This window comes from Suncus etruscus, chromosome 1 (assembly GCF_024139225.1).
Source record: "Suncus etruscus isolate mSunEtr1 chromosome 1, mSunEtr1.pri.cur, whole genome shotgun sequence".
Lineage (NCBI taxonomy): Eukaryota > Metazoa > Chordata > Mammalia > Eulipotyphla > Soricidae > Suncus > Suncus etruscus.
In genome coordinates, this window is record NC_064848.1 from 66,652,420 (window position 1) to 66,675,512 (window position 23,093).

At 35.3% G+C, this 23,093-nt stretch overlaps 1 protein-coding gene across 1 annotated transcript in view; it reads left to right on the forward strand.

The window, feature by feature from the left end:
* GLIS3 (GLIS family zinc finger 3) overlaps positions 1-23,093 on the forward strand; it is a 370,368-nt gene that overhangs the window by 321,391 nt on the left and 25,884 nt on the right. Inside the window, exon 8 of the mRNA XM_049774262.1 lies at positions 21,822-21,997. Within this exon, the coding sequence (XP_049630219.1) occupies positions 21,822-21,997 (176 nt within the window). The remainder of the gene's footprint in view (positions 1-21,821; positions 21,998-23,093) is intronic.

The following is a 23,093-nucleotide window of genomic DNA, read 5'->3' on the forward strand; positions in this document are numbered from 1 at the left end:
ACAACTACCATGACAATGTCAATGAGCTAGAGAAGTAGAATGCAGCTCTCAAATCCAGGCAGGAGGTGGGGGGAGGAGTGTAGGGGTGTCATTGTTGCACTGGTGATAGAGGGGGAGTGTTCTTTCTATGACTGAAACACAACTACAATCATGTTTGTAATTATGGTGCTTAAATAAAGATATCATTAAAAATGGTCATGAGAGTTGTCAGTGTAATTATTTTTCTAACTGCACTCACCGTTCTTTGTGGAGAGACCTTGCTTTTAAAACAATAAGAAATGCCAACTTTTCAAGTCTATCAGGTACTTAACTTCCATTTATATTAGATGTGACTGCTCGGTTTCTATGTTCCTTATATCTGTACAGCCTTTCTTATGTCTCTGCCTCATGTAGGTACATAAGTTGTATGTATCTAGCCTTCACAGATAGCATTTTCTAATTTAACCCTGGGAACACAGTGTAGCTTTCCTGGGTAATAAGAGGTTAAAGACAGCAAATTTCTACTGTTTAGTGTCCTTGTAATTCTGTAATGCTCTTTAGCTCTAGTCAAAACAACCTGTTCACTGACTTTGATTCTGCATCTTAATTCAGGGTCTTTGTCTACCTAAAAACTTCTTTTACTGACTCAATTACTGACTAAATATTCTCCATTTTGACCTTTTTGTTTTTGTTTTTGGGTCACACCCGGTAGCGCTCAGGGGTCACTCCTGGCTCTCTACTCAGAAATCTCTCCTGGCAGGCTTGGGGGTCCATATGGGATGCTGGGATTCGAACCACCATCGGTCCTGGGTTTGCCCCTTGCAAGGCTAATGCCTTACCACTGCGCTATCTCTTTGGCCCCTCCATTCTGACCCTTGACTCAGAAAGCCTTAATGCTCCCTTGTAATGCACAGACATCTCCCTTGTTTCTTACTATCTTATTTGTTTGTTTGCTTTACATTGTTGTAGGGCACACCCAGTGGATTAACCCAGTCGATTAACAATGAGTTCAGAATGTATTCAGTGCCCATCAGAAGAAATATGCCAAGAAAGGGAAAAATGATTCATCATGTTCACAAGCATACAAAGGCTGACCTTTGTAATATCCTAGTATGTGGCAATACTGTGTGGTTTATGTTGTTTTTATTTTAATACAGTTTAAAAAGTGAGTCCCATTTCTTTTCATTTCAACTTGTAATTTATAGAGTCATGATATATCAGAGTTTGAGTCACTGAATTTTTTTAAAATGACTTCCATGCCACAGACAAAGTGGCAGTCATACAGTATCAGCAATAACTTTTTCTCACTTGCCTGAGTTATTGAAAAGAAAACGATTTAGAGGAATCCACTTTGTTGGGGGGCATCATTTATTTAGACCTTACCTGGTTAACACTTCTGGTGGTCTAAATCTTTGATATAACACACACCTAACACTACAAGATCTGGGCATCATTCCTTCTGTTTGGGCTGCAGCACTTTCTATTTAGAATCCTATATGGGACCAGTTTCTCTCTAAATATGGACTTGCACCAATATTTAAGATTAGAGAGATGTGCTCCAAAATCTACCCCATACTCATTTATACATTCACAGTCACATATCACACATACTTTGAGACTCAATGTAGTGAAAGTTGTTCCTAATATTTCAATGATGTGAACACTAAATTTTCATCAAATCCCAATACCTAAGCCTTTAACATGGAAGCCAGAACTGTGTGTCTTATTGGAAAAGATAGCTGAGTGGGTAATAAATTTGCCTTGCATATTGCTGAACAGAATTCCTTATCAGGAACCACATATAGTTTTGCCAGCAATGCTGGATATGATACAAAGAAACAAGGAAGGAAAACTTTGGATATTCGATTATAAAAGATTAGGGACCGTCTCCTATTTTTGTTTTTAAGTACTTGAATGATCATGTACTTTTTCCTGTTTATTCCAAGACAAGAATGGCCTATCTACCAGCTTGTAAAATTATTATCGATTCATAGCTGCAGCATGTTTCATCTTCTATAGCAAATAGGCAATAATCATTTGGGTTATTAGCCTTTGGAATGACCTTTCTTCTCATAAAGATAATTTCCTTACTGTTATTTCTTAAATACGACACCCTGATGAACTCAAAGTTATTTCATGTATAGAGAACTTTCCTTCCTCCTTATCTAGAAATCATAACTGGTTCCATTGGAGGGAAAACAAGACAACATATAAATATTGCTGACTGGCTTCCTTAGTCATCTCTGTGTCCACACTTCCTGTTGTGTCTTCCTCAAACCCAGCAAGGCTCTGTCATTTGGGCCCTTGGTTTCACTCACTGGGTGTTTGAGGAGTCATGAGAAGGCTTCCCCTCCAAATGCCCAGTGGCAGATGCATGTTGAATGTTCACTGGGCTCCAGCTGGCCTTGCTGACCAGGACACATCCTCGTGGCCTCTTTGCAGGACTGGGTTTTCTCAGCATTGCACTTGGATTTCAGGAGCCAGCTTGCATGTAGCTGGAATAATTCTGCGCACTGAGAATGGTAAACCATACATCTCCCTCTTCCAATGGGCCATGTCTTTTAGTCTTTTAGTCATCCAAGGGTTGTATTTTCCATCTGTCCTTTTAAATGTTTCTGAGGATAAATTTCAGGTGCAGCATGTTTACATAATATGCTAATTCTATGTGTTTATCTTCATCTTAATAATATTAAAATCCTAAAAAGCTTAGGAGTCAACTTTGATTTTTCCTTTCTGTGAGTTACTCTCACATCTAATTAGTATATTAATTCTACCATCAAAATACATATTAAGACTAACCAGTAAAATTCCTCTAGTTATAGATCACAGTTATTTTCTCCTATCTAAACTATAGTCCCCAAGCTGGGTTTCCCCACATCCTGTTTTTTCTTAGCTACAACCTTTTACCTGCACCTTAAAACATACACATGTCCTTTGTACTACACCAAAATGAAACTTACTATTTAAAATACAGTGCAGATGCATTTCTATCTCCTATTCATATCCCACTACCTTGCTTGCAAAGACATACATATTCTGTTTTTATAGTTTTAAATGACCATCTATAATCTGGTCTTAGACAAATTTCTCTACCACTGCTCTTCCTACTATATGCTCTGAAAATACCAACTCATCTTACCTAATATTGGGCCTTTGCCCTTGGTGTTCTTTAAAACAGGTGCTTTCACAGAACTTCACATTACTTATGCCTACATTTCAGTTATCTACCTACCTGTAATCTCTTCAAAAAGGCCTTTCTTCACCACTCCATCTAAAACTCCCTTTCTTTGATTTTGCACTTACTTAATGCTGCTTTCTCTTTCTGTACATGTACTAGGCTCTGAGATTATGTTGTTTATTTTGTAAATTACTTACAAATAGTGCCTTTAGTGTAGTAACCTAAGAAAGTGATAGTTTTCTCTTCCATCTCTCTTTGGATCATTGAGATGAACATACTTATGGCCTTTTTACCAGCAAAATACTTGAATAATCGTTCATCTATTTGCTTATATAAAATTGTTTTCCGTGTATTTTTTATATTTTGGAATGCACTGGATCTTCAATTTAGATTAATTGCAAGCACACATCACAAATTATTAGGGTATCAGTAAAGGGTGGGGCAAATTATAATTTTTAAGAACCAACAAAGCTGAACAGCAAATCAGACATTTTTTACTACATTCCAAATAAATCAACCTCATATGGAGTCCAAGATGATGATGATTTTGTCTTACTGTCTTGAATTTGCATTAGGAAAGTGAGTCAGGAGAGTACAAAGAAGGCTTGAGGGAAAGTGGAATTTTTTTCTTTCAAACTCTACTGTAGTGTGTTAGCATGAAAAACATGGAGTTCAGACAATGTATTATATTTTTAAATGTATCAGTGTGTACTTTTCATATGCTTTCTCTGTGGTAATAATGGAGTTAGAATGTTCAAAGTAAAAGCCCACCAGCCTTTCTAGTTGTGTTAAGACATCCATATTTCACAAAGTGCCTCCGTATCTCCCTAAAAAGACTGTTTAAATGAAAACCTCTGCTTAATATTTTAATTTTGTGATCTAGAAATGAGCCTTTTCTTTGCCCTTCTAAGCTGGGGGTAATTGGAGGAATTGTCTGTTAGAGACTGATTCTTTTTGCAAATAAAAGATGTATTTATTATTTGGGGGATACTACAGAGGGGGACAAGACCACACATTATTTGGATTTTATTCTATTATTTAAATGTTATTTTTTTATTTTATAATAATTTTTATTTTTACCAAAATGGATTATAAATCTTTCACAGTAATATTTTAGGCACATAGTGACATTGAATCGGGCATTCCCACCACCAATGTTGTCCTCCCTCCAAACCTGTCCCCATCATGCATTCCATATCCCCTCCTTTATCCCCCGGGGTTTTAGTATAAGTGGTCCCCTCTGTGTCTAGCTTGTTATAGATTGAGTATCAATTCTGTTGTTGTTGGCTTTGGATTTGGTGTTTAAGTCTGATCATTTTTTATTTCTACTTAATATGCATACGACTGTTTGGTCTTGGTGCCCTCCATTATTTCCCCCTTAATTTGTGAAACAGAACAAGATGGTTCTAGTTATGTGGTTCTGTTCTAAATGTTTTAAAATGTTATTTTTAAAATAAAATTGTATTATTTTAATTCTCAGAAGCTGTCCTTGCAATTAAATGATCCTTTCTGTTTAATTGAAGAAATTTCTGAGTTTTCATTATCTTCTTCAACATAAATAACTGCTATCATTTTATTGATTAAGCAAATCTCAGAAATAGATAATGTTGTTTCAGGGAAAATATACTATTTAGACATTTGTATAAATTATACAAATGTACCATCTACCTGAACACAATAATTGATGCAGAGTTGAGAACAAGTCCATCTATTGGTCTGTCTTTTCAATAGTTCTTCAAAAGCAACATTCAGCTTTTATTAAATACTTTGTGTAATTCTGGATGAATTGCTAAGAAATATAAAATGATAGTAAACAGCTAAAGATTTGATCATCTTTTCATGTTTAAGAGCCAAGAGTTCTTCTCATGGCTGGAGTGACAACACAGCAAGTAGGTATGGTATTCGCCTTGCACATGGCTGATCCGATTTCAATCCCTGCATCCTATATGGTCACCCAAGCCTGCCAAGAATAATTTCTAAGTGCAGAGCTAGGAGAGCAAAATGCAAAACTCCAAAAAAAAAAAAAACACACAAGAAAATAATGTGAAACTGGAAGAGAGATTCACTTGGCTTCTTGGAGTGAGTGAGGACCCCCTCCCCACATATTTTTATTCTTCCATTAGGACTGACAGCTGAGTATATGCCTCTAAAAGTTGTAGAAACAGTAATAGTGCTTTGGATTTCTGGACAAACTCATTTGTTTGATGCTGTCATCTTTGTAGGAGCTCACCAATTTAACAGAATGAGCAGCTAACAATAAGAGCTTACTAAACCTGCCATGGTATTAGTGACTATATTGGAGATACAGTAATTTTTAACAAATATGCTTGCTACTGTACTTATTCTTTCTTCTTTTTTTCTCTTCCATTTTTTTCTATTTTTCAATAACTTTGCTTTTATTTATCTGGGAACAAATGTATTATGATCAATTATGTCAACTACGTGATGCATTTTCTTAAAATAAATTTTTAAAAAAGAGCCAAAAGCCCTTCTATATCTGGGGTTTTCTCCAATTTATTTCTTGAACCAAATGTTGGATCTTATCTTCAAAGAAAAGTTCCTTGTAGTGAATATAGTATATCCTGATAGTCATGAGATTAAAATACAACACACGGGATATAAATATTAGTACAATAGGCTGAGTGCATGCTTTGGGTGTGGATTCTAGCAACATTTGATACCCCGTATGTGTCTTCCAAACAGAGCCAAACATATCACCCAAGCACCACTGGGTTTGCTCCCCACAAAATAAGAAAATTAAAATAGCCCCCAAAAGTTACATATAAACAGCTCATGGTATTACCACAAACCAATAACTAGCTAGATTCTTTTCAAATTTACAGAGTACATTGACTTTTGAGATCTTATTTGTCAGTGTCAACAAGACACTTGTTTATGCTGAAAGTAATGAGCATTTGAAGTTCTAAATATACATACTTTGTCTGCAAAAGTTGAAAGTTTTAAAATATTATCTTTTAAAAAATATATTATCTTTTGGTTGGAGAGATGGTACAGCAAAGAGGGTCCTTGCATTGCACACTGCCAAACTGGGTTCAATCTCTAGCACTCCCTTTTGTCTTCCAAGCAGTACAAGAAATGACCACCGAGAACAGAACCAGGAGTAAGCTCAGCACGTTCATGTGTCTCAAAACCTAAAAAGAAATAAAAATTTAAGAAATTAAAATATGGGGCCGAAGTGGTGGCACAAGCCGTAAGGTGTCTGCCTTGCCTGCGCTAGCCTAGGATGGACCACAGTTCGATCCCCTGGCATTCCATATGGTCCCCCAAGCCAGAAGTGATTTCTGTGTGCAGAGCCACGAGTAACCCCTGAGCATCACCAGGTGTGGCCAAAAATAAAAACAAACAAACAAAAAAAGAAATTAAAATGTACAATTTAAATTTCTGAGAACGTCTAGAATAGATCATTATTTAGATTCTATCTATATCTTCCTTTCTCATGTTTATATAAAATAACACTTTTCTTTTAGGCCAGAGTCATAGTACAATGATAATTTAATAGTGCAATTTTGCCTTATATGTGGCCGACCCAGGTCTGTTCCCTAGCATCTCATATTGTCCCCTGAGCACTGCTAAGAGTAATTGCTGAGAAGAGAGCCAGCAGTAACCCTGGAGCATTGCTGGTATGGCCCCCAAACAAACAAACACCACCAAAGATAACACTTTTCTCATGTCCTCTCATTAAAGTTGTCTGTCTGACATTTTTTTTTTCATGTAATGCATTCTTTTTCAAAGCAAACTAAATTATGTTTAACACCCTTCTGAACATGAGAAAGAATCTTGCTTTTGCCACAAACCATGAGCTAATTCTCTTGCTTTGACCTACTCAAAGCTGCCCACAGAATGATATCATTTCAGGAAAAAAAAAATCCTACAGCAGAAGTTTTGACATCAAAAGTCTCAGACCATTCTGGGTAAGTTTTCTCCTAAGTTGGCACTTTGTAAAGAGGATCTGGCAGAATCAGACTTCTCTTCCCTCACTCCTCATCACGTCAGATTCTGAAATAGACAAACAACTGAGTCATGGCCAATTCTGCACTCAAGATATTCCAAAAATTTCCAGCTTTTGGTTAAATGTGGTCTGCATAATTTATTTTTCTAACATACTCTGGATGTCCTCTCCTCCTCCCTTTTCAGTTCCACAGTGGGTAAAGTATGCTTCTTTGTCTTGGGCATTGATTACTTGGTTTTCTTGACTTAACAACAGGAGAAACTTTCCTATAAACACTCATTGTAATACATATTTGAGTGTTATTTTAATATCTTTGTAATTGTTTTCACCTGCAACTAACTTCAGTGCCTCATTTTGCCATCTTCTGTGGGGACTTTGGCCATTGTTTTTGAATCTTATTCTTATCTAACTTAATAAATTATTTGGAATTAATATCGACCCAATCTCTTGTAATGACGAAGGATCAGAAAGCCTGTCCAGGGGATGGACTCAGAAGTTTGACTAGTTTGGGACAGAGTCCTCAGGACATTCAACTCTTGGCTTGCTCTGGCCCTGCCCAGATGGACAGTGTTGCAATTACCCACATTTCTCAGCGGCAGTTTCTTCATTACTGAAAGCTGCTCTTGATTGTCTCAGAAGCAGAATTCAATTTGCAGTTCCCCCAGTAACGTGCTGTGATTCATTCTGGGACAAATCTGGATTGAACAGAATCCAAGTGTCTCTTTTGTGAGACAGAAGGGAAGTATAAGTAGATACTATAGTCACCCAGATGATTCAGCCAGGAATTCATGAAGTGATTCATAAATCGTTATAAAGACCACTAAAGTCTACTAAAATGGAGTGCTGTCTGGCTATACAAAGTGGGGTATTATCATTGTTTTTTTTTAAGATATTAAATCAGATGTGTAATCTTTAAAACTGTGCGATTCTTTTTTATGTTTTGAAAAAGATTCCTTATTTCCCTCTCTATAGTTGGCCAACCACTAATGCAATTTTTCATTGATTAGGTTCCACAAATGAATTTTAAAACCAGCACAGATGATGACCCATAATTCTTTGGAGGAATGAAAATATCTCCCTAAATCAACCATATTCTAGTTTTTATTCACTTCTGTTGCCTGACAGAAAATCAATACTATTTTTTGTGTAATATAACGAAACCAGCTATTCTGATGCATTCTTCTCTCTTTAGAAGTTCTATGGTCATTGAGAAAAGAATGAAGATACTAGCTAAAAATCCTTTGAAACAGCACTTAATCTAGTTGATCATATAAGCACTTCTTTTTAGTGCTAATCCCTAAAGCAGTACTAGAAACACTGCTATATTTTGCATACTAAACAAATAAATAATAAATTTAATACAAAGAACAAATGAGAATAGCAATACATATTTATAACATGTGCTTGACTTGAAGTTAAACTGCATGTTGTCAAAGAATGACTTTAAACTTACAGATGAAGAGAAGAACCCAAGCCACAATAAATTATCCAGTTAAACAAACAAACAGTAAAACAAAAAAGTGGGTCTGAAGAGCTCCTAGCTTCGAATTGAAGTTCATCAAAGCATACTGCAATATAGATATTTCCTCTTTCATAAACACCTGATAGACTACTGACATATTCATCCTATTAGCATATGAAAAGAATTTTTATATCAGTTGCCCCCACTGCTCTTCATTTTTCATTCATCCTACATTTCTTTTGCATCTTTACTAGAAGTAGTGCAGAATGTTATCTCATTCCTAAGATAACTCATATGTGGAGAACTAGCTGTACAGCTTTGTACAAATTATTTTACCTACCAAGTTCTTTTTATTCTCGTCCACAGAAGATAATATATTAATTCTCTTAGCTAGAAAAGCTTATAATTTTATAAATAGCAAATTTAGACTAGTCTGAAGAAATGAAACTCTCTATTTCTCTTTTTTGTAGAACTGAAAAATTAGCCAGATGAGCAAATGCCTTATTTTCTTCTAATCTGATTTTATATCTCAATAGTCAATAAAAGAAAAGTCTTCAAAGGTCTTTTATTTTAGGACCCATGGATATTATAATGCAGTGCTTGAAATTTATATAGTGTGTTGAGCAATCATTTTTAAACATGGGATAAATATATCAGGTAACCATTGTCTAAAGTACTTTTTTATCTCTGACTTAATGTTTAATATTGCTCAAAATACATTCTGAGCCCTCACCTTCTATTCTTTATTTTTCCCACAATACTGAATTCCATATACAGAATAATTTTGGTTATTAACTGCTTCTCATACCCCAATTATAATTCTCACCAAAATATACACCATGTTTTGCTATCTAATATATTTAGAAGTCTTCCACACACTAGACCAATGCTCAATAAATATCTCTTAAATTAATATATAAGTATGTTATCTCAGATTTCACAATATCCAGTAAAAGCTGAGCTTATCTTTATTGACATTCTTGAAATTAAGGATAATCAAAGTCAGGAAATTTATTCGATTACTTTGCTAGAAAATGACAGAACTAAAACCCTCGCCAGATGTCAGAATTCTAAATCACTTGTCTTGTATCACATCCAATGGCTGCTGCCTTTGCCATTTTCAGATCTTATTAACATGAACCTCACTGGAACTATGAGTCCTGACTAGAACCCACTATTTTGTGAAACTGTTAAGTACAAATGAATTCCTCCTTTAAAGTAAAGATGACTTTTTTATTTCTCACTCACTGAACAGTTGGGAAATTCAGTGTTAACAGAGATGGGAGGAGGAGGCAGAAAGGAATGATCAGGATTTAGGATGTGATTCAGTAGTAAAGTTTATATCTTGTATGCCAAGGGGCCTGATTTTGATCCCTAGTACTATCAAAAAGGGGGGTGGGTAATCCTAACTGAGTGATACCAAATATAAGCAAATACTAAGGTGTGGGAATATTTGTAAAAACGTATTATATTTTCTAAATCTTTATTAGCCTTTAAAGTCTTTCTTTCTTTCTTTCTTTCTTTTTTCTTCTTTCTTTCTTCTTTCTTCCTTCCTTCTTTCTTCTTCTTCTTCTTCTCTTCTTCTTTTCTTCTTCTTCTTCTTCTTCTTCTTCTTCTTCTTCTTCTTCTTCTTCTTCTTCTTCTTCTTCTTCTTCTTCTTCCTCCTCCTCCTCCTCCTTTGTTTTGTGGCAAGAGAGTTTCAGCAACCATTGAAACACAGTTTATGCTGTTACATAAACTCCACAAAATGAATATAAATAGTTGACTCAGTTCTCTGGTTTGCATTTGTGTGATCTGTTTCTTGTAAGCAGAGCTTGTTTTTAAAATTCTAGTCCATTGTGTGCATATTTACATAGCAATCTTCTATTATTTCAGAAAATCATAGGTCAAAGATGAGACTAAAAAACTAAGTTGAATAAAATCTGTGAAACATCAACTACAGTTCAACAACTGATAGGCAGGGTGGCCCTAGAAAGATCTCAGTTCTCTCTCTAGTTGTTGGGCACTGCTTAACTATGAGTGAATTAGAACCTCAAGTTGCCTTACCATAATGGAAGGAGATTCCAGAGGAGAAAAAAATTTGAATCACTTTGATTTGTACTTAACTTTACTTAACATACATGCTTTAAATAGTCACACTCATCTATGGGCTTTAAGAAAAATAAAAGACATTATTGCAATAATGCCCAGAGATGAGGTCCAAGAAGGAGCTCACGATACGAAGCTCACCTCAAAGAGGGATGAGTGAGTTAGAGAAATGATGCACTAACAACTACCATGACAATGTTAGAGTGAGAAAAGTAGAATGCCTGTCTCGAATATAGGCAGGGGGTGGGGGAGGAGGGAGTTGGGGGCCATTGGTGGTAAGAATTTTGCATTGGTGAAGAGGGGGTGTTCTTTTTATGACTGAAACCCAGCTACAATCATGTTTGTAATCAAATGGTGTTTAAATAAAGATATTATTTAAAAATAATAAAAGTACCATTTAAATTAAAAAAACAAGGGCTGGAGAGATAGCATGGAGGCAAGGCATTTGCCTTGCATGCAGAAGGACAGTGGTTCGAATCCCAGCACCCTAGATGGTCCCCCGTGCCTGTCAGGGGCGATTTCTGAGCGTAGAGCCAGGAGTAACCCCTGAGCACTGCCGGGTGTGACCCAAAAACCAAAAAATAAAATAAAATAAATAAAAATAAATTTAAAAACCATATATACTTTAACTTATGGATTGAGAATTCTCTTCTTAAAATTTCTCTTTGGCGGGGCGGGTAAAAAAAATTTTTTTCTCTTTGGCGGCCAGAGTGATTGTAGGTAGGGCACTTGTCTTACACAAGACAGACCCAGGTTTGAACCTCAGCATCCCATGTTTCCCCTTAGCATGCCTGAGTGCAGAACCAAGAGTAACCTCTGAGCATTGAGATGGGCCCCAAAACAAAACAGGATTCTGAACAACTAACCTCCTAGTTTCAAAAATAATAATGTTTTATGTTCTGTTTAGTGGGCATGTTGCTTAGTGATATGAGCTTTTTATTTATTTGCTTACATCTACAATAAATGCCCATGAACTATTCATGTTCTTTAAGTCCTTTGACTTTTAAAATAGCATTTCTGGCATCTTTTTTTAAATTGTCAGTGATTGTTTTTGATGGCTCCCAGCCTTGCCTCCAACAATAAAACTCTGCTAGCTTCTTTATTCAGCTTCTTTACTCTGTTGCCCCTCACTCCTTTTAAAAGTGCTATTTATACTCTAGGAGTTGGGTAACAAGAATCCAAATTGAGTTTTAAAAATTAGATGTAATTGATAAGGAATTTTTGAGAGATTTCTTACTAACATTTTGTGTTTTGATTTTAAAAAGTAACAAATGGATTCCTTTTCTGTGCTTGAAAAATAAATCACATTTAAACATTCACTTTTTACACTGAAATTTTACTTCTGACTACTCAGTTATCTTCCTTTTCTTAAAACCTGTCTGGCTTTTCAAGATTATCTTACTTTTCATATTTCCTATGTAAGGAAATTTAGGGTCTTACTACTATTTTTAAAAGTAAGGATGATGCATATTTTCTTTAACAATAGCTTATAAATTTTGTAAATGTTTTTATGTGTTGACATACTGTATTTTGAAATTCTATTAACCGGATATTATATAATCCTATTTAGGCGAGTAACATTCAGACTTCACCCTGTGTTAACAAAAGAAACAAAAATTATATTCAGTTAAAGGCTTAATGAGTGTTAATTTATTCCCCTGGGTCTCTGAGATAAACAGTGCAAGAACCATATTTTTTATTGCTCAACATCATTAACATGTTATGGAATATGTGGTACCCACATAGAACAACCAGGATTAGATAATAATTTTTGGAGCCTGAGTGATAATACAGCAAATAGAGAATTTGTCTTTCAACCAACCTTGGTTCTAATCTCAGGTGGTCCACAGATGCCTATGTGTGTGACTAGGATGATATTAGAATGTAATACACTTAGAACCCGTATTACAGCATCTTCAGAACAAGAGTGAATTCCCTTATTTAGTAGGGTAAGGGAAATTTCCTGTTGTATTATGGGGATGACCAACCTACTTCAGCAACCCAGGATGCCGTGGGATATCATTAACATGGAGATCGGCCCTGGGGAGCTTCTGGGAGGAGCTCTAGCTAGTAACATCTGGATAGACTTGGAAAGCACACACAGGAGTACAGGCAATGCTACTCATGCACATGGCTCATGAAATCAAGGAGGATTATGTTTCTGAACACCAATAATCTAACACAACAATAGACAATTCTTGGCCCTATTAAAAACTGGGATCTATCAAAAAATATATATATATAAACTGAGTAAATATTTACATAAACTTAAAAGACCTAAACACTAGCATGCTAAATAAATAAGGTTCATTTCCATAATCAGGCTAATTCCTTAAGAATAAGATACCTATTTACATGTACAAATATGAATAAACATAGGCAGAAAAATGATGAGAAGAGAAATATGGACCAACTAAAACAACAGGATAAATTTTGGGGGGAGAGCATTTAATGAATAAATACAAGTTACTTAATTTTTAATTTACTTAAATTATATTATGTAAATTTTAAACTAGAGATTATAAGTATGCTTACAATTTGGGAAAATTTATAGAGTGCAAGGTACATTAAAGATTCAGAATATATGAGAAAGTTTCAAATGGCAGACACAGAACTAAAATCATACAACAAAAAAGCTCAACTACAGATTGAATGAAAAAGTCTATAGAATCAAAGATCTAAAATATAGCATAGTTGGGGCCGGAGCAGTGGTGTAGAGCGATAAGGTGTCTGCCTTGCCGGTGCTAGCCTAGGACAGACCATGGTTCACTCCCCCGGCATCCCATATGGTCCCCCAAGCCAGGAGTGATTTCTGAGCACGTAGCCAGGAGTAACACCGAGCATCACCAGGTGTGGCAAAAATAAATTAATAAAAATTTAAAAATAAATAAAATATAGGACAGTGAAAAACAACTAAACAGAGCTGCAAAAAGACAAGAAATAATTTTTTAAAGCAATTGCTCAAGTGATTTATGGGAGAAACATTGTGTTGTGTTATGCTGGTACATGAAGGAGAGCTGTGAATTGAACAAAGACTTATTTAAGAAATAGTGATGTCCCTTAATGTGAGACTAAAATAGAAAGTCATATGATACAAGAAATTTAAACAATTTCAAATATGAACCCAAAGAGACTGACCAAGCTTGTTATAGTTAAAACGAAAAATATAAAGTTAAGAATAGAAAGCTAAAAGATGTAAGAGAAGAACATCTGGTTACAAATAAAAGTAACTTCCATAGGACTATCAGTGAACTTCTCAAAGGAAACATAAAAGCACTAAAGGGAATAGTGTGAGTTATTCATACAGCTCAAATATAGGGAAATTCAAAAATACCTGGAAAGGTTATCACTTAAAAATGAACGAAAAATAACTTTCAAATCAACAAATGTAAAGAAGTTCATCACAAGTGAAATGTGATGAAATATTAAAAGAACTTTTAAATAAATATCATGAATACATTGTAAGAAATAACAGGAAATTAAAAAATCTCATTGACAAGATAAAATTACAACCAAGGTTGAGAATAAAGCGCATTTACTTAGTATGAAATTTACTTAGTATGAAAGTTAAGAAACACAAGTGACAGTAAAAATGAAAACCACAATAATCAGCCAAAGGATATAAAAAATAGAGGGGGAATATGGGACATCAAAAACAAAACATTAAATAGATTTAAATACAGATCCTTAAAAGAGCTCAAAACCTTACTTGCAGGTAGAAAGATCATACACTGTTCTATACAGATGGCCAAAAGACACATGAAAAAATGTTCCTATAGGGAGGTGAAAATGAAAACAGTTTAATCTCACACCACAGAAACTGGTACATATTGAGAATAGGAACAACCAATGAGTGCTGTTGCGGATATGGGAAGAAAGGACACTCATTAACTGCTGGCGGGAATATGAACTGGCCATCCTTTTTGGAAAACAATATGCACATTTTTCAAAAAGCTAGTAATTGAGATTCCATTCAACTCAGAATACCCCTCCTGGGTATATACACTAAGAACACCAGAAATACAATGCAAGAAGTCATCTACGCTCTCATGTTCATTACATCTCTATTCATGACAGGCAAAATTTGAAAACAGCCCAAATACCTGAGAATACGAGTGTATAAAGAAACAGTGGTATATCTACACATTTGAGTACCAGAGATGTTTGGGAAAATAAAGTCATAATATTTGCTTATATATGGATAAACATGGAAAGTATGATGCTACATGAAATGAATCAGAGGGAGAGGGACAGACATAGAATTATCACACACATCTATGGAATATTTAAAAAATCACCATAGTATGAGAATAATACCCATACACCATAGAAATTATGGATCAGGAATGAAGTAAAGGAACCACTATTACAGTTAATAGTTGGAAATGATCACTATGGACAAGAATAGGGAACTGAAAGGAAGTAAAGTGATATGAAAATTGCTACTTTGTTAACAGCATTCCAAAAAATGATGCCTAAAAGGAAAATAAAAAGAAAAGTTTGGGACCAGAGTGAGAGCACAGCAGTAGAGCATTTGCCTTGCATGCAGCTGACCCACAATGGACACTGGTTTGATCCCCAGCATCCCATATGGTCCCTAAGCCTGCCAGGAGCAATTTCTAAGCACAGCCAGTAATAACCCCTGAGCAATGCCAGGTTTAGCCCCAAAACAAAAGGAGAGAGAGAGAGGAGAAAGAGAGACAGAGAGAGAGACAGAGACAGAGAGAGAGAGAGAGAGAGAGAGAGAGAGAGAGAGAGAGAGAGAGAGAGAGAGAGAGAGGTTTCTATCAGTAGAGGCAGGAAATGAACAATGGTGAAGTGATGGGAATTGGAACTTTTGACCAAAACTAAGCTGTCAACAACTTTACAATACTGTATCTTATGGTAATTTAATTTAAAAAAAAATAACAAAATGGCAACAGATACATAGTAAACTTACTTATTAGTGAATTAAATTGTTCAATCAAATTGACTGAGTGGACTTAAGTATAACATGGCTACAAGATGAAAGGGTACACATATTGAGAGAAAGTCAAAGCCTGAGAAAAACTGGTCTATGCAAGCAAAAAAATAAAGCAAGCACAATGATAATATCAGACAAAATAGACTATAAAACAAAGATTATAATAAAAATAAATATAGGATTTATAAATTTTAACAAGTTGTTAATCAAAATAAAATACATAATAATTGCACCCAGGATAGAACTACCAATATATAGAAAGTAAACATTAACAAAATTGCAAGAGAAAAATTCACTCACAATAAGAAATTTTATGCCCTATTTACATCAGTGCATAGATTATCTAGGCATAGATCAATTAAGAAACATTGACCTTAATTGACAAGCTACCAAATATCTTAATATATATTCTGTTACATACAAAACTAACAGATGGGGGCCAGAGCAGTGGCACAAATGGTAAGGTGTCTGCCTTGCCCACACTAGTCTAGGACAGATGAGGTTCAATCCCCTGACATCTCATATGGTCCCCCAAATCAGGAGCGATTTCTGAGCGCATAGCCAGGAGTAACCCCTGAGCATCACCGGGTGTGGCCCAAAAAATAAACAACAAACAAACAAACAAACAAAAACTCCTAACATATACCATCTTTCAAAGTGTATAATAAACCATTCTCTAATATGTAACTTAAGTATAAAAGAAGTATTAATAAATTTAAGAATTTTGAAATCATACCATCTTCATTGACCTCAGTTGTAGGAATTATGTATCAATTACAATGAGAAGTCTAGGAGGATGAAATCACAAATACTTTGTGATTAAACAACATTCATCTGAAGTGGTCCTCAAATAATTTTGCTTTATTCTAGATCTGCTCAGGTTTTTTCTATTCAATATTATAATGCAATAAAGTTGACATTATTTGAGAACCTAGTTTTTGTAATGCATCATTTCACTGAGACAAACATTTTCCTATAATTTACCTTCACTAAATTGGTCTAACAAAATTTTTTTTCTAAATATTTCAAGAAAAAGAATATGAAATCACAATGGAAGGTACCAATGAAAACAACACTGGCTCTTTAAACAGATAAATTTTGAACAGGTAAATAGAATTGTCAGATTTTAGTGAAAAAAAAATGAACCCTAAGAGGTCACAAATAAAATCATAAAAAAAGAAGTTATCACATGTATCTCATCATTAAAATGAAAAGGTGGGGTACACTATTCTGGAGTTGACCAAATAGGGCTAATGGTAGTGCTAGTATGCATGATTTCTCTGCTACATAGCACTAACCTTGACTTCTCTCCTGAGTCTTCTTTTTTATGGTTGTTTGTTTTTCTTTAGGGGGCGGGGGCCACACTCAGTGATGCTCAGGTGTTACTCCTGACTATGCTCTCAGAAATTGCGCTTGGCTTGGGGGACCATATGAACCTTGGCTTGGGGGATCAAACCGTAGTTCTCCTAGGTTAGAGCGTGCAAGGCAAACGCCCTACTGCTTGCGCCACTGCTCTGGCCTCACTCTCCTGAGTCTTATTTTCTTTCTCCTCTTCTCACCCTCAATAAAGCTTTCTTCCTTCCTTCCTTCCTTCCTTCCTTCCTTCCTTCCTTCCTTCCTTCCTTCCTTCCTTCCTTCCTTCCTTCCTTCCTTCCTTCCTTCCTTCCTTCCTTCCTTTCTTTTCCTTTCTATCTGTCTGCCTTTTTTATATTTGGGCCACACCCTGTGATGCTCAGGGGTTATTTCTGTCCATGCACTCAGAAATCGCTCCTGGCTTGGGAGACTATATGGGACACAGGGGTATTGAATCGAGGTCTGTCCTGGATCAGCTGCATGTAAGGCAAGAGCCCTACTGCTGCGCTATCTCTCCAGCTGTCTGTCATTCTTTTTTTCTTTTCCTACCTACTTTCCTTCCTACCTACCTTCCTGCCTGCCTGCCTTCCCTCCTTTCTCTCTCTTTCACACACACATACACACACATATAGACATATGTACACTGTCTTGCACATCACATAGCATGAAAAGCATTCTACTGAGTGGAAGAAAATATTTTCTAATTATACATTTTACAAGGGGCTAATAACCAGAGTATATTAAGAACTCACACAAGTCAACAATGAAAAATAAGTAACCTATTTAAATAACCGATTCAGGATCTATATCTATATCTATATATATCGATATCTACATATCTATATACATATATATGTTTCTTTTTGCTAGAGAAGACATACAGATGACCAGTAGACACATGATCTTTATCATCATTTATTATTAGGGAAAGAGAAATCAAAACCACAGTGAGTTGTCAGTGTGAATAATGCTTAGTTAAATCAGAAGAAGTGGGTTTTGGCAAAAATACTAAAAAAAAGGAAACTTTTGTACATTGATAGTATCAGTCCAATAGAAAACAGTGACGATACAAAGTGACTCCAAAATTAAGAGTAGATATACCTTATAAACTAGCCAACATACTGATGTATATTTAGACAAAACATAAAAAAATTAATTAACAACTATATAGGAACCCTGATATTTTATTGCAACATTACTTACAAGAGCAAATTTATGAAAATAACCTACACATTAACCCATCCTTTGTAGAATAAATAAATATAGGTTTCTACCTCATATATACGGTGAATGGTACTTAATTTAAAAAGCCATTTTTCACATATTGATTATTTTATTTTTCTTTGTAATAGAGAACCCTGTATTAACATTAGGGCATAATGTAAGTTTGCTAAAAAAAAAAGTATTACTCTTTCAGTATTTTGCTTTATTCATATAAATATTCCCTTACACTAAAATTTGTTAAGTTCTTATTGACATATTGTATAGTTCTGACTATGCCAAATTATTTTCCATTTTCTCAATTAAGTGAGATATATTGACTTTTAGAAGAATTCATGCTGTCATTATTGGCTTAACCAGTGAAATGTCCATGATAACATATTCCTATCCTTAGTAAGTAGTTAGATAGGTGCTTTCAAGTTCTTTCTGCTACTCTCTACTCTCTCAGTCAATATTGTTACGCTTTGTTTTTATTTTCCTTATTTTTTTAATTAAGAGTGAGTTTTCATGGTTACAACATTGTTAATGTTTATACTTTTGCTCTACCGGTTACTATTTCTCCACTACCACCAAAGTGCCAGTGATCCTCCATCACTGTCTTGATGTCACTTTTGTCTCTTCCATCCTTTCCACCTCCTATTCCAGAAAGCCCTGATACTTGCCCTGATACTTGGTAGCGTCAGTATTTAGTTTAGGGATTTGTTGTTATTAGAAATTCTATTATCTTGTTTTGTATTTTATATACTCCACATAAATAAAATATTTCAGTATTTATCTTTCTACTCCTTAATTTCATTTAATGTAACACACTCTAGTTCTGTTTGTTTATGGCAAAATGAAGATTTTATCATTTTATGCTAGTACTCTGTCATGTATAAATACCACAACTTCTTTTTATATTTTATTTACTTTATTTAAAGAACATACATCACATAGTTGGCATAGTTGACTGTAATACATTTGTTTCCAGACAGGTGAGAGCAAAATTATTTTCAAAATAGTAAAAAGAAAAACAGAAAAGAAAGAGAAGAAAGAAAAAAATGAAAAAGAAGTGCAGTGACAAGCAAATTTGTGAAAATGCTTTTATCTCCAATGAGGTCATTAAGACATTGGCAGAAGTAAAGTCTTTTTGCTAGAAAACCATTCTGTTATTTCATTTGTTTTTGAACATTAAGAGACCTCAGTTACACATTGGCATCTAAATTGGTGTGTGGATGACAGCATCAAACAAATGAAGTTGTCAGTGTGGCCTCACATTCTAAGAATTCAAAGCACTATTACTGACACTGACTTTTGTGGATCATGCCAGGTCTCCTGGAAGTAGAAGAATGCTGGGTGGAGAGAGGGAAGATGGGAAGGTTCCTGCACTCACTTCAAAAAAAAAATCTCTGTTGATAACAGCCCAAATACCTGCAAGCCTGGAGTTTGATTAGATAGGTGTCTACAGAGAATCATAGAAGAGTGATGATGTAGGGCCATAGCCAAAACAGTGATCATAAGTGATGGATGCAACAGATATGGCTTCGGCAGAATCGGTGCTTGGATTCTTTGGGTTTTTTATCTAAGTTGGTTATTACTTATGTTGCTGCAATGCATATTAATGTGAATATTTCTTTAGATTTAATGTTTGCATTACCTGAGTTTCACTTTTTTTTAATTTATATGTATTCCAATTTGTTTAGTTTTGCCTCTGTTTCCTTTGCCAATGGAATTGAATTATTGAAGATAACTCTGAGGTTGATATCCTGGAGAAGTCTCCCATATTTTCCTCAAAGTATTTTACAGATTCTAGTCTAATATCAAGGGTTTAGTTTATTTTAATTAACATTTGTATATGACATGAAATAGTGTTCCAATAACAGATTTTGCATACACACTGATTTTTAGGGGATAGTGGATTATACTTTATGGAATTAAGTCAAAAATAAGACAAAAATTTTATATTTCATATACATGTAGAACTTTATGTAGCAAAGTTACCCAAATAAAACACAAAAACTCAAAGATATAGAGAAGAGATTTGAGACTTCCAAAGGGTGTGGAAATTTGAGGGTGAGTCAAATGGATCAAAGAAATGAACCATAAGTTTTTAAATGGAAACAAATGTTGGTAGTGAACATGAAACAATGTTTACAGATGTCAAAATTTAATGTTGTAAAACTAAATTGCATGTATTATAAATTAGTCACCTCGAGAGAATAAGAGTCATAGCATGCTAATTCGTTACATTTTTTTATATTAAATCACCATGAGAAACAGCGGTATAAAGTTGTTAATGGTTGATTTTCAGTCATACAATGTTCCAACACCCATCCCTTTACCAGTGTACACTTCCTATAACCAATGTCCCTAGTTTCCCTCCCTCTCCAGATGTTCTAGCCTGTCTCTGTTGCAGACACTTTTCTTCTTCTTTCTCTCTCTTAACCTTTCTTCACTTTTTCTTTTTAAGCCAATTCTTATTACAGTTAAGAAATCAGTGATAGTTGTTCTATTTTATATCTTGGGTTAGTTTACCATAACACCTTATTTAAATGCCCATATGTCCCCAATCAGGAGCAACTACTATTCTTATTGTAATGGCACATGTCAAAGCAAGAATTTTCTCTCTTTGTGTTTTGCTCACACCCAGGGCAAAATTTCTTGCCAAACACAAAACCTGCAGAGATCACTGTATTCTGGATTTCAAACCACATCTGACCTTTGAAGTTTATGATAATTTTTGCTTGGCAAAGATGAGAAAGAATAAAAGGATTTAAAGATGATAGTAAAGGATTTAAATCTTATAGTAAAGACTTATTTGGACCTCAAACATGTCTTTCAGAGCAAAATGTTTACATGTTAAGGTTAATTAATCAAAACATAAGAATCAGTTTTCCATAAAATGCAAATAGATTTTAAAATTTGCAGAAAAAAACACCATGGAAAAAGGATGTGCTTTAAATCTTACTAAACACATAGTTTTTTGTAATACTATGAAGAATTCAAACTCAGACTGAATTTCCTCTTTGTTGATCTGTTCTATTCCATCAATGTTGCAATTGGGAAGTGGTTAAAATGGGAGTTAAAAATTATAAAGCTTTTTTTTTTTTTTTTTTTTTTTTTTTTTTTTTTTTTTGTGGTTTTTGGGTCACACCCGGCAGTGCTCAGGGGTTACTCCTGGCTCCATGCTCAGAAATTGCTCCTGGCAGGCACGGGGGACCATATGGGACGCTGGGATTCGAACCGATGACCTCTTGCATGAAAGGCAAACGCCTTACCTCCATGCTATCTCTCCAGCCCCTATAAAGCTTTTTTAAAGGCCTTTTTGTTATACACTTTTTTTTTGGGGGGGGGGGCACACCCTGGGACGCTCAGGGGTTACTCCTGGCTATGAGCTCAGAAATCGCTCCTGGCTTGAGAGACCATTGGGACGCTGGGGGATTGAACAGATCCGTCCTAGGTCAGCAGTGTGCAAGGCAAACACCCTACCCCTGCACCACTGCTCAAGCCCTTTTCTGTCATATTCTCATGTAGCTAAAATAGTAAATTAAATCTTGATTTTGAATAGTTTGTCTTTGTTCCTATTCTTTCTTTTCTCTCATGTTTCCTTTTATAATTGTTTTCTCAGGTTTGCACCTTCTGCTCCATCTCCTCACCACATCAGCCCCCGGAGAGTTCCAGCTTCTTCTTCAATAATGCAAAGAACACAGCCATCCCATACACAGCAACCCTCAGGATCACACCTGAAGTCTTACCAGCCAGAAACAAATTCTTCTTTTCAACCAAATGGAATCCATGTTCATGGTAAGAAGCTGTTAGTCCCTTGAGTTTTAAAACAAAACAAAACTAAACAAAACAAAAACAAAGTCATCATACTGCTTTTTAGTTTTTATTTCAATTAAAAAAATTTTATTTGGTTTTTGGGTCACACCTGGCAGCACTCAGGGGCTACTCTTGGCACTATGCTCAGAAATTGCCCCTGGCAGGCTTGGGGGTCCATATGGGATACCAGGATTTGAATCACCATCCTTCTGCTTGCAAGGCAAACGCCTTACCACTGTGCTCTTTCTCTGGCCCCAATTTTTAAAAGTTTAATTAAATTACTTAAAAATCACTTAACATGATTTAAAATATTATTAAAAATGTTAATTTATGCATACAATATTTCAGCCCCACACCATTCACCAGAGAGTACCCCTACTTGACAATCTATCCTGTAGCTTTGAATCAGGTGCCTTTGTTATCAGTTGTTAAGTGTCATATATTCCTATATGCTTAAAACTTTGACTTTTGCAACTTTTCTTTAAAATTCTAACATTTTTCATGGGAGCCAAAGAGGTAGTACAGAAGGTGAGAGAAGCTCTTGTCTTGAATGGAACTGTAGGATCCCAGAACTTACATATGGTACCCTGAATACTAACAGAGGTCTCTCCTAAGCATAAAAGAGGAGGCAGAAGTAGCCCTTGAGCATCATTGGGTAACACACACACACACACACACACACACACACACACACACACAAAACAACTAGATAGATAGATAGATAGATAGATAGATAGATAGATAGATAGATAGATAGCCAGACAGACATACAAACAGACAGACAGAGCCACATTTTGTTGACATGAAGTCATTGTATTTTCAAATATCTTCCTACATTTGACTTAGGTATATGACTTACGGACACTCTTCAGCATTCACTGACCAAGTACTTAAAGCATTCTAATAAGAGGGTTTCCAAAGTTATCAACAGTCTTGTGAGAGGGAGTTCTTTTGCTCACCCATGTGTTTCCTCTCATAAATGTTTATTCCCATCCCAATATGCTCAGATTTATGGTCCTTCAAAATGCAGATGAAATGATACTTGTTCTCCAAAGCCTTTTCTGATCCCTTACCTTAC